Raw genomic sequence first — 17,065 nt, forward strand, 5'->3', positions numbered from 1 at the left:
CTTTTCACACCCCAAAAGCAGAGTTTTTGGGAGCGAGACTTTCCCTTGCAGCAGGAATTTTACGTATTGGTGTTTTCCTCCCCTCCGGGGAGGGAAATGTGCCGCTTGCGGCTCTTCCCTGCTGTCGGCAAACGGCCGCAGTGGAGCAGAGCAGCTGTTCCCTGCCCTTCACCGGCGATACTCAAAAAGTCCCTACGGGAAAGAAAAAATATTGCATCGAACTCCGAAATTGCGGGATGCTCAGCTGGAAGATGGCATTGCACCCTGCTGCACGACGGCCGTGCAAGAATGAACCGAAATCCTTGGTCTGAGCTGGTGCACCAGTTTATTCCAGTTGCAGGATGTATTTAGGCGACGTTTCACTTCTAAAGCCATCCTACAGAGCAGCACGCGTTGCCTGCCGAAAGCCGAGAGCATCGCCTGGGTACAGGGACAGCCACCACAGAAGCAGCGCTGCTGAGATCACACAGCGGGGCTCATTCCAGCCAAGAGGGAACGGGCATTTCTGCATGGGGGGGAAGGGGAAAGAACTTCCCGTCTGGGCCACTCTGACGCCCAACGCTGCAGCCTTCCCCATCCCTCCCTGGGCACCAACTCCCAGGGCAACGGGACACAGCCCTGCCCTCGCAGGACACACCGAATGCAAATACAGTTGGAGTCGCTTCTGGGCTTAAAGCCAAGAATCGTAGAATGGTCGAGGTTGGAAGGGACCTTTCAGATCACCGAGTCCAACCATCACCCCAACACTGCCAAAGCCACCACTACCCCATGTCCCTCAGCACCACGTCTGCCCGGCTTCTAAATACCCCCAGGGATGGCGACTCCACCACTGCCCTGGGCAGCCTCTTCCAACGCTTGACAACCCTTTCCGTGAAGGAATTTTTCCCAATATCCATCCTAAACCTCCCCTGGCGCAACTCGAGGCCGTTTCCTCTTGTCCCATCGCCTGTTCCTTGGGAGAAGAGCCCGACCCCCCCCTGGCTGCCCCCTCCTTTCAGGGAGCTGTAGAGAGCGAGAAGGTCTCCCCTCGGCCTCCTCTTCTCCAGGCTGAACACCCCCAGCTCCCTCAGCCGCTCCTCACCAGACTCGTGCTCCAGACCCCCCACCAGCTCCGTTGCCCTTCTCTGGACACGCTCCAGCCCCTCAGTGTCTTTTTTTGTGGTGAGGGACCCAAAACTGGACACAGCCCTCGAGGTGGGGCCTCAGCAGTGCCCAGTACCGGGGGACGGTCACTGCCCCAGTCCCGCTGGCCACACTGTTCCTGACACAGGCCAGGATGCTCTTGGCCACCTGGGCACACTGCTGGCTCGTGTTCAGCCGGCTGTCGACCAACACCCCCAGGTCCTTTTCCACCAGGCAGCTCTCCAGCCGCTCTGCCCCCGGCCTGTGGCTGTTGTTGTGGGGTTGTTGTGGGCTGGGGGTCATGGGGTTGTTGTGACCCAAGTGCAGGACCCGGCCCTTGGCCTTGTTGAACCTCCCACGAGTGGCCTCGGCCCATGGACCCAGCCCATCCCTCCCTTCAGCCATGCTGCTTGTGGGCCCGACGCGCGCTAACGGGGCAGAACCACATCCACCCTGCAGGTGCTTTTGGCAGGACGCTAATTACTTACGTGCAATTGTAATTAAAGCTATACAGGATGGGGAAAAAAAAAAATAAATAAAAATATCGCTGGGACTTAGGCCAGGCAGCGGGGGACCCCGGTCCGTGGGGTTTGGCCGTCCTCGATGGCGCCCACCCCCTGCCCACTCTCACGCGCCCGACTGAGCACAGGAACGTTTATTGGCAGCATCTTAAAAAAAATAGAGGTGTATTAGACATTGATTTCCAAGAGGTTCTCATCACAATCAGTAGTGGCAGCGGGAACAGCAGCAAATCTGAATTCAAGTCCAGGTATTACAGAAAGCCCCCTTTGCCCTGCACGTGTCTGGCTGGGTGAGTCCTGTCCCCACCTCAAATGCCACCCCCCCCAGCCTGTCCCCAAGGGGACAATGGCATCTGCGGTGTCTTACAGCTCCGGCTAGGGTGGCAGTGCTGGCTGGTACTCGGGAACTTGGCGTTTCCTTTTTTCCTTTTGCTGTTTGAACTAGTTTTTGAGCTGAAGTGATGCCAAGGGCTGGAAAAGCCCTTTGTGCCCTTGTCCTCCAGCCTGCCCGGGTGTCCCCTGCCCTCGGCCTGCCAGCATCGCATGGGCTGGGCAGGGAAAAAATTAAAAAAAAAACAACCAACCAAACAAAAAAACCCTTTAAAAATTCGGTTTTTCTCTGCCATTCAATGTGGGGAGTGTCCCCAGCCCAGGGGCACTTGGCTGCTGAACTTGGAGGGGGACAGACGGAGGTGGCTCAGAGGCTGCAGCAGCACAGGGGACACGGTGCCGGCTGGGAGCAGGACAGTGAGCAGCCCCAGGTTACCCTGCAAAGTCACCCGAAAGCAGCCAAAACTCACCCGTAGGGACAGCGCAAAGAGCAGAACACCACCGAGAGCAGCTAAGCAAGGCGGAAGGCAGCGGCGCAGCTCCCCCAGAACCCAAAAACCACACGCTCGAGGGGGGAACTGCAGCTCTTTTGACACCCTGAGCCGAGCCAGCTGCCGGCCCTGGGCTCCCTGAGATTTCTCTGGCTCCCAAACTCACCCCAGCTCAAGCACAGCCTCCCTCCAGAAGCAACTACACGCACTACCGTCCATGCAAAGCTGCAGAGGCTTTTAAAACTTTCAGTGGGCACCCAAAAGTTTCAAAAAAAAAAAAAAAAAAAAATCAAAATCACAATCAATGGGTCTGGAGGTTTTTCCCTCCCCCTCTAAACGCCTCTTGTCTGTGGACAAGGCAGCAAGGGACAACTTGGCTGCGGTGGAGCTGCAGGTCAGAGGAGGAGGATCTGCTTGGAGGAGGTGAAGGGTTTCATGGACGCCTCCAGCGCTGCCTTGTAGTCCTGGAGCGGGACCTCGGTGCAGGCCGGTGCGGTGAGCTGGCCCCTCTGGATGAGCTGGCACAGGGCGTCCATCATGCCAGCCAGGCTCTCCTGGTCTGCAAGGGAAGGAGGGAGCTCTCACCACCACAGAGCCAGGTCACCGCCATCGACCGTCCCCAGGGAAACACCCGCCTGAAGCCATAGAGGGCCTGGGGACGCCAGGGTGCGGTGTGCTCCCAGCTCAGGCACGTGGGACAGGGCATGGTGGCACATAGTGGTCCCTGCATGAGCTACACTGCCCAGCACCTGTGTTTCAGCTGCCCTGAGGACTATTAGCACTCATGACACAAGTAAGAGCAAAGAGGACACCACCAGCGTGGTGGCTGGGCACTGAATCATAGAATGGTTCGGGTTAGAAAGGACCTTAAAGACCATCTAGTTCCAAGCCCCTGCCCTGGGCAGGGACACCTCCCACCAGACCAGATCATAGAATGGTCGAGGCTGGAAGGGACCTTTCAGATCATCGAGTCCAACCATCACCCCAACACTGCCAAAGCCACCACTACCCCATGTCCCTCAGCACCACGTCTGCCCGGCTTTTAAACACCTCCAGGGATGGTGACTCCACCACTGCCCTGGGCAGCCTGTTCCAATGCTTGACAACCCTTTTGGTGAAGAAATTTTTCCCTAATATCCATCCTAAACCTTCCCTGGCGCAACTTGAGGCTGTTTCCTCTTGTCCCATGGCCTGTTCCTTGGGAGAAGAGACCGACCTCACACCGGTGCCGTCCCCCAGCACCCATGGCGCTCACCCTGCGCGTGGTCCTTCCTCCACTGCGTCATCCAGAAGCCACGGAGCCGCACGTCCCGGAAGATGAAGGCGCTCTGCGGAGAGAGGCAGTCACACACCTGGCTGAGACCTGTGTGTCCCCGCAGTGTGACAGCGGCGGAAGGGGGCAACGAGGCTCCTCGCCCCTTCGTTAGCACTCTCGTTAGTGAGGCAGGGCACAGCGGGATGCGGAGATGCGACTCCGGGGTGTGAAGTCAGGGCAGGTTTGATGCTCAGTGTCTGCAGGGCTGTTTCCCTGCTGGGATTCCACAGTAGCCCAAATCCTCCACAAATAAAGCCAAGAGACCCGCACCAGGACGCAAAGCAGCTCATCCCATAACAGAGCCAGTTGGTTCCAAATAAAGCTTGGAGTCTCTGAATTTGCAGGCAGGGGAGGGCCAAGCTCCTGCGATGCCAAGGGGACGGGGACATCAGCAGTGGGCCACGGGGGTCATGCCCCGAGGGAAATCACGAGCATCTCCGATACTCACCACAGGCACCATCACGGGCTGCTTTGCCATCCCCCCGTAGGTGACCATGGTCCCTTTGGGCCTGGAAGAGGAAGGTGGTATTTGGTTACCGGTCCCCAATGTGCAGCTTTGACCTTGCAACCTCTCCCTCCGCTGTCCCCAAACCCACCGTTGGGGCTATTCTCTCACCCATGCACCATTTGCTGAGTTTGTGGCTAACCACACCAGTTATAGCTGGCCAGGACCTGGTGGACCTTCATAACTGGACCTCAGCTGCCTCCAGCCACCGGCAGCGCTTGAGACACACAGTGATGATGTCTCAAGTCACTGCTCTTTTCCAAAACCACTTCTTCTCCACTCATCTCCCCTCTTCAAAACTTCGATGATGACCAAAACCAGCTAATGACATCCCCGGCAACCTCTTGCACTCTGGGGGCTCTGGAGCAGGACCCACCCCCTACCGGCTGCTGCCCCCAAGCCCGTGCCCAAGCCACCACCCAGCCAAACTTACTGCAGGTGCCGCAGCATCTCCGTTGTGCTTTTGCCTCCGACGCAGTTCAGGGCGAGCCGGGGCTTCGGGATGCTCTGCAAGAGTTTAGGAAGAAGATTCCCAAATTCGAAGGCTCCTTTTGAGGACAGGACCGTGGTTCTTGAGGGAGCAACTGCCTTAACCTCAACATTTACCTGGGGGCAGCTGAGTCATAGAGCTAAAATCTATGATCTGGCCCTTGTGGTAGCAGCAAAAGCCCTCAGAGTTCTGGGGTTAAATCCTGATCTAGAGAGATTTGTCCTTCCCACCATCCTTGAACCTTCCCATGCTGCACTGAACTGCAGGGACAGCCCCAGATGGTTCCCCGGTGGGGTCAGCATTGAGGTACCTTAAATAGATCTTTCATCTCTGGCTTTCTCAGCATCTCCTCCGTGATGACGTGGTCTGCGCCCAGGGCCACCAGCCTCTCCACCAGCTTTGGGAGATCAGGTCTGGAGGAGAGGAAAAAATAAAGGACTCGATGAGCCAGCAAGCAGAGCATCACCTTCTCCTCTCTGCTGCTCAGATGGAGCTCAGGGACAACAGGGCAGAGGCTGGAGGACACCTTGGAGGAGCAAATGGGAGAAAATCCTAGGTTGGATGGGCAGGACAACCACATCCTGCCCCCCCGCCAGCCTCCAGCCCATGCTGAGGGCAGCTCCTGCCCCACAGGGGACCTTCTCCTGTCCCAGGGGACTCACCTGTCCCTCACCACGTTGATGGTCTTGATGCCAAAGGCTTTAGCGATCTGGATAACAGCCTGGCCCACACCGCTGTTGGCGGCGTTCTGGATGACAGAGTCACCTGGGTATAAATCAATCCAGATTTTCATTGAGGGAGCGACCGGCAAATCCACCTGGATTCCTCCTCCCCCGGCCCCAGCAAAGCCGTACCCGGCGCCAGGTTCTGGAAGTCGGTCAGCATGCGGTACGCCGTGCAGGGGTTGACGCTGAGGGTGGCGGCGCTCAGCACCGGGATGTCACCGGGCACCTTCAGCAGCGTCTCCTCCGGGAACACCCCATGCGTCCGCCACGTCCCTGGGGCACCGGCAGCATCGGGGGCAGGAAGGGGGACAAGGAAAGGAAAACGTTAAGATTCCTCAACTCACGCCATAATCTTAACACCGGTCACGGCGGCATCACCGTCTGAATCCTGGAGAGTGAATTATGAAATATGGGTATGGCCAAAGTATTGCGAGAGGCAGCATGGATCCCCCGCTGCCCGCCGAGGTCTATCACCCAGCAAAGCCTAATCATTTTCCCAAGGGATAACGGGACCGGGGCTCCCCGGGCACAGGGAGTGTGTGCAGAGCTAATGGAAATACTCCCCGTCCTACGGATGAGCCCATATATTCAAAACCATTTTACTTAGATTTAGTCCCTCTATATTTATATCCAATTTAACCCCCCATCATCCTTTTTTTTTTTTTTCCCCTTTCTTAACGTTTAAAAATATCACATTTGGATCTTAACTAGATAGTTTTCCTTCTCCCATTAAGAAGAAATAGGCAAAGAACAAGCTGTTAACGCTAAACCAGAACCGACAATTGTTCTGGCCATTGGCGTTTTGGAGGAACACCAGAGACATTTGTTGGAAAATAAATTCCCATGCTTTCCCATCAGAGCGCTATTAAGGAGAAAACTGTAATGAGATACAACCACGACCTCGCACAGGTTAAATGCTTTATCCTGGGACTTTTAACACTTAAAGCTTCTTTAAGCAGATGCGACAAAACGCGGTTGTTTCCCCGAGAGGCACAGATTGCTGCGATGCTTTATAACGGCACAGAAGCCCCATAAAGGGTCTATGCTATAGAAAAGGAGATTATTTCTAAATTCGAGTTGAGCATAAGCTACCGCTCCTCTTGCGAGTGCTTTGGGTTTTTCCCTGGGGAACCCCATCCTTCCCCGGAGTCTCCCCTGCATCTGCAGAGGACCAGCACCATCCCTTGCCGTGGCTGGGGATCAGGTACCAAGCTTGCTTTAAAGAAAACCAACCAAACAAAACCAAACACCTCCAAAACCCCATTACAAATAAAAATATGTGGTGGAAATAATACAACTTAAACCAAGATATAGACTGGTTTGGGTTGGAAGGGACCTTTAAAGGCCACCTAGTCCAACCCCCCTGCAATCAGCAGGGACATCTTCACCCAGACCAGGTTGCTCCAAGCCCCGTCCAACCTGGCCTGGAATGTCTCCAGGGATGGGGCATCTCCCACCTCTCTGGGCAACCTGGGCCAGTGTCTCACCACCCCCAGTGCAAAAAATCTCTCCTTATATCCAGACTGAATCTCCTCTCTATTAGTTTAAAGCCATCACCCCATGCCCTATCGCTACAGGCCCTGCTAAAAAGTTGGCCCTCATCTTTCCTGGAGTCCCTTTAGGTACCGAAAGGCCACTCTAAGGTCTTCCTGGAGCCTCCTCTTCTTCAGGCTGAGAGAGAAGGTAAATGAAGATGCCTTTGTGCACTCCAGAAGTTATCCCGATGCTTCTTGTCTGAGACAATCCACCCATTACATTTATGATTAGGCTAATAAGGCACTGAATAGGTTCCAACTAAATAGGTTCCGCTGCTTCCTTCACCCAACATTCTCTAATGGAGCTTTTTCTTTTCCCCATTTGAAGTCACATCCGATTAGAAGTAATTCCTGTAAGCGGGAGATGCACGTGGCTCTCCCCGCACCCAGCAAAGACGGTGCTTTGGGGAGCAGCAGTTTTGCTCCGGGAACCCCAAAATCCTCGCCCCAGCTCCCCCAGCACCGGTTCACGTGAGGGCATGACCATGGGTTTGCTCTCTGCTCTGCCATGGAGCTTGGGCAACTCCTGGTGGGCTCAAGCATCCCAAAAATGCCCTGGGAAGGGGCTTCGTGGGTGGTGGGATGCAGAGGAGGACCTGGCCGGTGAGCAAGGATGCGGCGGTGCCGAGGACACCGGGGTACGTACTCACCAAGTCCGGTGCTCGCCGGGATGACCCGGTCCCCGGGTTTCAGAGCCGCCACGCACCGCCCGACCTCCAGCACTTCTCCGACGCCTTCGTTCCCTCCCACGGCTGGCAGCGGGGAGAGGATGGGGTAGGTCCCTGCCGGGAAGCCGGAGGTGAGCTGTGGAGCCCGTCACACCCCAGACCTCCCCATCCCAGGAGTCACCTCCGAACCCTGCGGGACACCCCTAGCCAAGAATTAATATGCAAAAAAACATGCACCCGGCAAATTGTAGAGCCATAGAAGGGTCTATGTTGGAAGGGAACTTTAAGATCATTGAGTCAACCATCAACCTAACGCTGCCAAAGCCACCACTACCCCATGTCCCTCAGCACCACGTCTGCCCGGCTTTTAAATCCCTCCAGGGATGGCGACTCCACCGCTGCCCTGGGCAGCCTGTTCCAACGCTTGACAACCTTTTCGGTGAAGAAAGTTTTCCTAATATCCAATCTAAACGTTACCTTGGATCATATTGATGTCGGCAGGATTGATGGGGGCTGCCAACATCTTGACATGGACATCAGAGTCCCCCAGCTTGGCCAGCTCAAGATCTTTTAGTCTGAAGAGGGAGACACAAAGGAAAAGTGCATGAATACAGGCTTGGCTGAGGTCTTCTGCACCTGGGTGGTCACCTGCACCTGGAAAGAGATGCCTGTATCACCTACGCGACATGTTAGACTTCAAATCAACAGCACCGTACTCCCTACCTCCTCTGTATCCCTGTAGCCTGGTGGCCTCCAGCAAAGAAACCCAACAGCCAAATTAGATGACCCCATCGAGACTCTTCTGTCCCCAGGGAGCAGCAGGTAGCGATGCCCGTATCCATCCCTAAACCTCACACCCTTTGCCGGGGTTAGGAACAAACCCTAAATACTCTTTGTCCTGAAAAAAGCCCCACCCAAGAGGGACGATGCCCCCGACGCCTTTCCCACCAGGCTGCGTTAAACGCGATGACGATGCTCTCGCACCGACAGAAAAGCGACGCTGGGTAACTGAGCTCGTCTCAGATGCATCCTCCCCGCCTTCGCGGTCCCACATGAAACGCAATATAAAACTTTCGGGATACCTTGGGTTTTGCAAAGGGAGGGAAAAGCCTCTCCAGAAAACCCAGCAGCACCACGGCACAGACCAGGGGGAAGGAGGATCCGGGGGCTCGATGACTGCCTGTGTGCCGGCTCCCCGCCAGGGCAAACCCAGCCCGCCGTGCCCGTTCGCCAGGTGAGGCCGATTTTAATGAGGTGGGGGCTCTGCACAGGCTCCCCATTTTTCAGAGTGGTCATTTGCTGCAATTACACGCCGCTAAATAACGCGTCATGAAGAACAGCACGCCGAATTTCTTTTCGTGGCTTAGCCTTGTGCTGGCAAAGGAGGTTCCTCCTTTCTTCCTCCAAGCTGCCCAGCTGGTTTGGGGATGACTCCAAGGGTTGAATTAAACAGCACCGTGTGCGCGTCAGGGGGCTTTCAGCACACGGGAATTCGCACCGCCGGCCGTAGCTCCGGCTCTAGGTCCTACATAGGCTCCAGCAATGGTTTTGGGTGAGGGCATCAGGCTCCAGCTCTTGATTTCGGCAGCAGCCACCCAAACAGAAAGCCCCCAGCCCCAAGCCTTGCTGAGCATCCCTGTTATCCGGGAGCATCCCTGTTATCCAAGAGCATCCCTCCCCAAGCACCGAAATCCTCCGTCTGCATCACGCAAATCCCGCTCCGCCATCACGCTGGGGGGGTCCTGACCCCGCACCCCCATCTCGGGGGCAGGGCTCTGGCTTCTGCAAGTATCTCCCTCTCCTAATTAGCAATTAGGACAGTGAGACACGAGGGAGGCTCCCAGGAAGGTTCAAAAACCTCACTTGGTGAGTTTAGCACCGGCAACGTGCAGGATACGGCCTCGCAGCTGCTGAGTACGACCAAGAGTCCTGACTTTGGCGGATTTTGCTCAAACCCATGCGTTTTTTTGGCCAAGTTATGAATTACGAAGCCAGGTGTGCGTCTAACACCCAGGCAGGAGGCAGCCTCCATCCTGTTTAAGGTTTAAAAAAATTCAAAATAAAAAAAAAAAAAAAAATCGGCGCCATCCGGATGCACTGCCGTCGATGGGTGCCCTCACCTCTGGCCCCCAGCTACGCTGTTTCCACACTGTATATATTCTTCCGCCTTGTAAGGCAGCAAATTAAATCATTTGGGGGGTTGCCACCCTCTGCGTGTCTAATTAAACTCCTTTGTTTTTCTTAAATAAGGTTAAATGTTGGGGTTAAAGTCAACACCATGCAGCACCTCCGCGCAGCGCCAGCCCTGCGCCAGCACCTTGGCCATGAACCCGCTGCTCAGATTTCCATCCCAGTTAAAAAAAACCAAAAAACAAAAAAACACAAAAAACGAGATCTGTATTAGATGTATTAGATGGACGGATTTTTGATGCAGGCTTCTAAAAGCCAACCCTCCGCCCCCCCATCAAAATCCCGCGTCACCAAGCGAAGCAACGCTCACTAATGTTAAGAAATTCAGCAAGTTGCGTAAAAAACAAAAAAAACCAAAAACAACAAAAAAAAGGCATCGTTTCATCTGGCCGGGGGGATTTACGGCTCGTCCTGCCCCGCTTTAGCGTTACGGGAACACGGATATTTTCAGAAATCTGCAAAAAAAAGAGAAGTCACAAAGCGCAAAGCCCGGCCCTTGCACAAGCGATGGGGCGAGGGCAGCAAATCTCGGGAGCCCTCGGCGGGGACAAGCACCGTTGCACAATTAAATAGTCATAAGAAAAAGCAATCATCCGTGCCCCAGAAAATCCCCCGGGAATTCGGGGTCTGGATGCACCCGGATGATGTATGGGCTCCTCCTGCATTTCTAGGGGTGACCTGAGCTGGTTCGAGGGGGGCAGCAAGTCCTTGAGGTCTCCTCCCTTAAAAAAAAAAAAAAAGGCATAAAATTCACCAAAATGTCACTTTGCGTGGCTTTTTGGACATTTTAGGACAATCCCACCAGCCGCTGTCCCCAGAAAACGCTCGTGACGCCGGTTTGGTCCCATAATTGGGACCTCAAAGAGAACCCCCATCGGTGCCACGCAACCGAGGACGAAGCCGGGGCGCAGCGATGCCGGGGGGGTCGGGCCTCCCTGTTATCCCACCAAAATTAAGCAAGAACGGGCTTCCTGGGGAAAAACACGTGGTTTTCAGCCAAGGTTTTCAGCTTGAAGGAGCGGGTGCAGGCGGGTGGGGGACGGGAAGGCAGCCCCCCCCCTACCCCGGCATCCACCTGAGACCATGGCACCCTGTGGGATGCGGGAAATGGGGGCACCCCCGGGGTCTCCCGCCTGCTTGGGAGCCTCCGAGCGCCCGTGGCGCTGCCCTGGGGGTCCTGCGGGGAGCTGCACCCCAGCCCCCCCAGGGTGGGCAACTGCCCCACCGCGCCCCCACTCCACAACTATCCCCCCCACGGCACTGCATCCCTACCCCAGCCTTGCCCCTACCCCTGCACCCCCAGCTCTGCCCCCACCCCTGCACCCCCTGCTGCAATGTGCCCCAGTATAACCCCCCCCAGATTTGCACCCCCCTGCAACGCACCCCTATTTTTGCTCCCACCCTACACCCGCACCCCCTACTGCGATACAGCCCAGTACAGCCCCCCCCATACTTGCACCCCCTACATCTGCACCCCCACCTTTGCCCCCACCCCATTCCTGCCTCCCCCCCCCGCTGCAATGCACACCAGTATAGCCCCCCCTGCACCCCCACCCCATACTCGCACCCCCAGAAATGCACCCCTATTCTTGCCCCCACCCCATTCCTGGTCCCCCACTGCAATGCACCCCCAGTACAGCACCCCCCCATACTTGCACCCCCCGGCAACGCACCCCCAGCTTCACCCCCACCCCATTCCTGCCCCCCCTGCTGTAATGCACCCCAGTATAGCCCCCCCCGTTCCTGCACCCCCCAGAAACGCACCCCCAGTATATCTCCCCCCACTCACACCCCTTGCAATGCGCCCCCAGCTTTACCCCCACCCCATTCCTGCCCCTCCCCCCCGCAACGCACCCCGGTATAGCCCCCCCCTTTACTTGCACCTCCTGCAACGCACCCCAATTTTTGCCCCCACCCTATAGCTGCCCCCCCCACTGCAATGCACCCCAGTATGGACCCCCCCATACCTGCACCCCCCAGCAATGCACCGCTATTTTTGCCCCTACCCCATTCCTGCCCCCCCCCCCCCCACTGCAACGCACCCCGGTACAGCCCCCCCACACCCGCCCCCACACCCCTCCCCATAGCCGGCAGTGCCCCCCCACCCCGGTCCCCCCTTACTCCACGACGGCGGCGGGCTCCCCGTGCCGCCCGTAGACCAGTCCCCGCGGGGGGGGTCCCGCCGCACCCGACCGCGCCCGCACGGGGGGGACCCGCGCCCCGCGCAGCGCCCGCGCCGCCGCCCGCTGCATCCCGGACCCTCCCGGCCCGTCCCGGCTCGGTCGGTCCCGGCTCGTCCCGTCCCGCTTGATCCCGGCGCGGCCGCCAGCGGCGTCACGCGGGAGGCCCCGCCCCCCGCCGGGTCGGCCCCGCCCCTTTCCGCCTTAAGGTGGCCCGGCCACATCTGCCGTGAGCCGGCGCGGTCTCTGCGGACCCGGCCGGGATCCTGCTGCCGGGGTGTTCATCCCCAAACCATCCTAAATATCACAGAAATTGCAAGGGCATGGAGCGACAGGACGAGGGGCAATGGTTTAAACTAGAGCAGGGCAGGGTTAGATCAGCCATTGGGAAGAAGTTCTTTCCACTGAGGGTGGTGAGACACTGGCCCAGGTTGCCCAGAGAGGGGGTGGAGGCCCCATCCCTGGAGACATTCAAGGCCAGGCTGGATGAGGCTCTGAGCAACCTGCTCTAGTTACAGATGTCCCTGCTGACTGCAGGGGGTTGGACTGGGTGGCCTTTAGAGGTCCCTTCCCAAACACAGTCTATGGTTCTGTGATTCCCAGAATGGTTCGGGTTGGAAGGGAGCTTAAAGTCCACCCAGTGCCACCCCCTGCCCTGGGCAGGGACACCTCCCACCAGCCCAGGTTGCTCCAAGCCCCGTCCAACCTGGCCTTGAACCCCTCCAGGGATGGGGCAGCCACAGCTTCTCTGGGCAACCTGGGCCAGGGGCTCACCGCCCTCACAGCCAAGAATTTCTTCCCAAGATCTCATCTCAATCTCCCCTCTTGCGGTGTAAAACCGTTCCCTCTCGTCCCATGGCTCCCCTCCCTGACCCAGAGTCCCTCCCCAGCTTTCCTGGAGCCCCTTTAGGGCCTGGAAGAGGCTGGAAGGTCTCCCCGGAGCCTTCTCTTCTCCAGGCTGAACCCCCCCAGCTCTCTCAGCCTGTCCCCACAGCAGAGGGGCTCCAGCCCTCCCAGCATCTCCGGGGCCTCCTCCGGCCCCGCTCCAACAGCTCCGTGTCCTTCTGCTGTTGGTGCCCCAGCGCTGGAGGCAGCACTGCGGTGCGGGGGGGGGGCTCCCCAGAGCGGAGCAGAGTGTATATAACGTATTAGAGAATATACGACGTGCGCTGGGCCACGCCAGCCCAGAGGCCTCGGTGGTGGGTGCAGGAACATCCCACGGAACCCAGGCAACCGGGTGCTTGGGTCTCGGTGCGCGTGATGGGACGTTTGGGGGACAAAAGACCCTTTTTCTCTGCTTTGTGAACCGCCCTGGAAGGGGCGTGTGTGCCGCCGTGGGCAGGGAAAGCCGCCCAGCAAACGTTCATCAGATGATTATTTAAAACAACAGATGCCTGACGCGGGTGGCGAGGAAAAAAAAATAATAATCCTAATAGTAATTTAATTCAATCTTTTGTATAATTATCTTGAAGGAAATGTCTCATTTATTCTCCCAATTACAACCGATTAGATCGGAGGGAAAAAAGCGAAGCGAAGACGCCTGCCTTACCGATCGACCTGTCACAGCAGAACAAACAGTGGGCTTTAAAAATAATTTTTTCTTCCATGTAGAGATTGGACTTCTCCGACGGGGTGGCGGGAGCAGCTCAATAAATCCTGCTTTCCTCATCGCAGTCCGCTGCTACGTGCAATTAGCCGATTCCTTCGTTAAGAGCATCCCTCCCTGTGCCAGCCCGGGGTTGGGGGGGGGGTTGTGGCTACACCCGGCGACCGTCCGGTATTTTATTCCCCTAAAATTGCTTTGCGATCAAACGATGTCCCCGTGAGAAGTTACTGGGCTCCTAGCCAGCAGATCTCCCGTCCCTTCTCCGTGCCCTCCCCAAACTGTCCCCGTGCTGGTGACAAGGTGGGCGCAGACCCTGGGGGGGCACCCAAAAGGAGCCGGGGAACTACAGCGGGGGGACCTCAGACCCCAACGACCCGTCTCTAAGGCTGAAGTCACCTGAAACGAAAGATCACAATCAACTTGCTCGATATTTCGTGGCGGTTTTTTTAAGAAAAAAGGAAAACGTTTTTTTTGGGGGGTGTGAATTCACGTGAGTGGGAGGTTTGAGACGAAGGAAAAGCCCAGTTTGGGGAAAAAAAAATCCTATTAAAGGTGCTGATGGGGATTTTTCTGCCTCCCTGCTGCTCTGGGGGAGGATTTGGGACCGCTTGGGGGAGGATTTGGGACTGCTTTGGGGAGGGCTGGGCTCGGCGCGGCCCAGGGCGGCAGAGAGAAAAAGAACTTTTGTCACCAACCTCTGCTATAAAACGTTTGGGCGTCGCTTGTAACAGGAGTGGGTGGAAAAGTCTTCAGGCCCCCGTGGGATCGGCGAGTTAATCCTCGCTGACAAACGCCCCCGCAAACACCCCCCCCCGCGCGCCCAGCCGACGGTGCCGCAGAGCACCGGCGCCGCTCGTGACACTGGTTGCCCTCTCCGGGCAGGATGGGACGACTGGAGGAGCTGGATGGAGGGACAGGGTGGGACCGGGGCGACGTCCACCCTCCGGGAGCCAAATCCGTCGTGGGAGGAGGTCGGCCGGATCCTGACGGGTGGCATCCTCGGGCCACCTCCATCGTGGGGTGGCAACTAATTCCGTAGAGACGTTTCTATTGTATTAAATTCAATACGGCATTAAAAAATGAATGGATAGGAGCGCTGGGGCAGCAAAGGCAGGATCAACTTGCCAGCCCTTGGGTTGCTGGAGCTGGTTTCCAGCCCTCCGCGCGGATAAAACCTCACTGCATGGATAAAAATCCCACTCCGGGGACCCAGCCCCGCTCCCCGAGGTCAGGGCGATGGCGGCCGTGGGGTGCAGAGGGGAATTAGATGGATTTCAAACCCCATTTTCCTGCTCGATCTCGCAGCACCTCCTGTTATTCAACACGAATCACGGGGAAGGCTGGATTTCCCCCCTGGCTCTTGCAGCTGCCAGGGATGCCCCATCCCTGCACCGAGTTTGGCAGGGCTCAGAGCAACCCCAGGGGCACTGGTGGCAAAGCTTTTCCTATTTCGGTGGGACCCTGAGCACGTCCGTGTCCTGGAAGCCTCTTTATTCCTGGGGAGGAACGCTCCTCGGGGGGGCTGAGCAGGGTGCGCAGCCATCGCCGGGGCGGCTGGCCGCTTCAAATCAGCGCTTTAATCTAATCCCAGCAATAAAATGATGGGATTTTCGTAACGCAGCCTCGAAAACCGCAGCGTTCCGAGGACGCCGGGAGCGCTTGAGATTTCTGCCGGTGGGGCTGCGGGCACGGCGGAGGGTGCTGGCCAGGCCCATGAGCCCGCGGGCGGGGAGACGCGGGGGCCCACGCTCCGCACCGCGCGGCAAAGGGTTAAGAACTAATTACGCCAGGCAAATGAGATGCCTTTCCATACCCTGTGAAACGTATGCATTCGCAAATCGGGGCTGGCAGACAATTTATGATTATTTTGTTAATGTTTCTCCTGTAACAAGCACCGTTTCCTGGTGATTAATGGCTACTTCATCTCCTGAAATTGCACTTTTTGGGATTTTTTTTTTGCGGGGGAAGAGATGCACGAAAATCCACTTTGCAGCTGAGGGGTCGGGAGTGGGTGGGGAGAGGAGGAAGCGCAGACGGGTCCCCAGCCCCCGGCGCCGCGGTGGGTGCTCCGGAGGGGGGAAGGAGGGATGCTCCCCGCTCCCCTCTGCCTTAAGATCCTCTATCGTTAATGAGCTATGATTTAGCGCAGCCGCTGATTCATTGGAGTTGTTCACGGCTGGAACGCAAAAGTGCTGCCGACCAGGTGGGTTTATTCTGGCAAACATGGGGATCCCCCCGCCTGGAACCCGGGGGGACGCGGGGATGGGTGGGAGTAAGCGCCCACAAGAGCTGGTGACACCAGGGTGACATTTGCTGTGTTTTCGTCCCTAAAACTTCCAGACCTGTTGAAGACAGAGAATTTATCCCCCGATTTACAAGGACGAGTTGAGCCCAGCGGGTTCAGCCCGACCCCGGCAGATCTCCTGTGTGCGGCGCTGCCTCCGGCCGCCCTGGCGCTTAATCAAGTTAATGTGGAATTATTAATTAGCTGCTTACAAGATCGACGCGCTTTTTAATTAAGGACAATATTAATCTATTGCCTCTTCCCTTTTCGGGGGAGAAATTGAAGGTGCGTCTGCTTCGTTTAGGAATAATTAAGAAAGCCAAGGCTGGAGAGCTTGGCTTAAAGGGGGGCTTCTTTGGGGGGATGCTCCGTGTTGTGTCCCGGTGGCTTTCCCAGGGCGGCCAGATGTGGTCCCAGAACTGCTGGAAACCCCCCCCCCCGGAGACCCGGCACCCTTGCTGGTGTTTCGGGTGGGGATGCTGGGCTGGGACGCCAGGACCGGGACGCACCAGGAGGACACGGCTTGTAAAACAACCTGCCAAATAATTCCCGTTTTCAAGTGGAGAAAGGGATGCTCGGGGACGTCCTGCGGGGGAAGGAGGTGGATGGGCTGCATGGTCCCACCGAGCACCGAGCTCCCGTCTCCGCCAGCTGCTTCTCCCTCTTATCACCTGCAGCCACCGTCCTGTCCTCCTCTTGTGCCCACCGTAGCGTCCTGCGGCCAGGCTCATCCCCACCACATGCTTTTTATAAGTTTTAGGTACAACTCAGCTCTTATTTTCCCATTTTGAGCCCTTTTTACCCCAAACCCAGGAACACTGACAGAGCCCCGTTGCTCTGACACCCATCACCTTTTTATTAGACGTGCCTGAATCTTCGAATGAAAAATACATTGTGCTTAAAGACCCATTTTACATAGTCCTCATTTTTTCCCAATCCCTCATTTAACACCTCAGATGGTGCTGGACAATCCCATAAACTCTATTGAATCCTTCACCTAAAATCTTCTTCCCGATGCTCCCGGCTCGGGGCGGATGCGATCGGGTGCCCAAAGTGGCTTTATTTCTTTACGCATCCTGATGGCTGCTTCTTGCCCTTCCGAC

General features: G+C 56.9%; 1 protein-coding gene across 1 annotated transcript; it reads right to left on the minus strand.

The window, feature by feature from the left end:
• Positions 1-309: 309 nt before the first annotated feature.
• Positions 310-12,226, minus strand: MECR (mitochondrial trans-2-enoyl-CoA reductase). Its single transcript, XM_074563209.1, has 10 exons — positions 12,014-12,226; positions 8,180-8,277; positions 7,685-7,816; positions 5,629-5,772; positions 5,437-5,539; positions 5,085-5,187; positions 4,718-4,791; positions 4,228-4,288; positions 3,720-3,792; positions 310-3,023 (listed from the first exon to the last, which is right to left on the minus strand). The coding sequence occupies exons 1-10, from the start codon at positions 12,142-12,144 to the stop codon at positions 2,860-2,862; spliced, it is 1,083 nt and encodes a 360-aa protein (XP_074419310.1). The 5' UTR covers positions 12,145-12,226; the 3' UTR covers positions 310-2,859.
• Positions 12,227-17,065: the final 4,839 nt, after the last annotated feature.

The sequence above is a fragment of the Larus michahellis genome, chromosome 19 (genome assembly GCF_964199755.1).
Source record: "Larus michahellis chromosome 19, bLarMic1.1, whole genome shotgun sequence".
Classification (NCBI taxonomy): Eukaryota; Metazoa; Chordata; class Aves; order Charadriiformes; family Laridae; genus Larus; species Larus michahellis.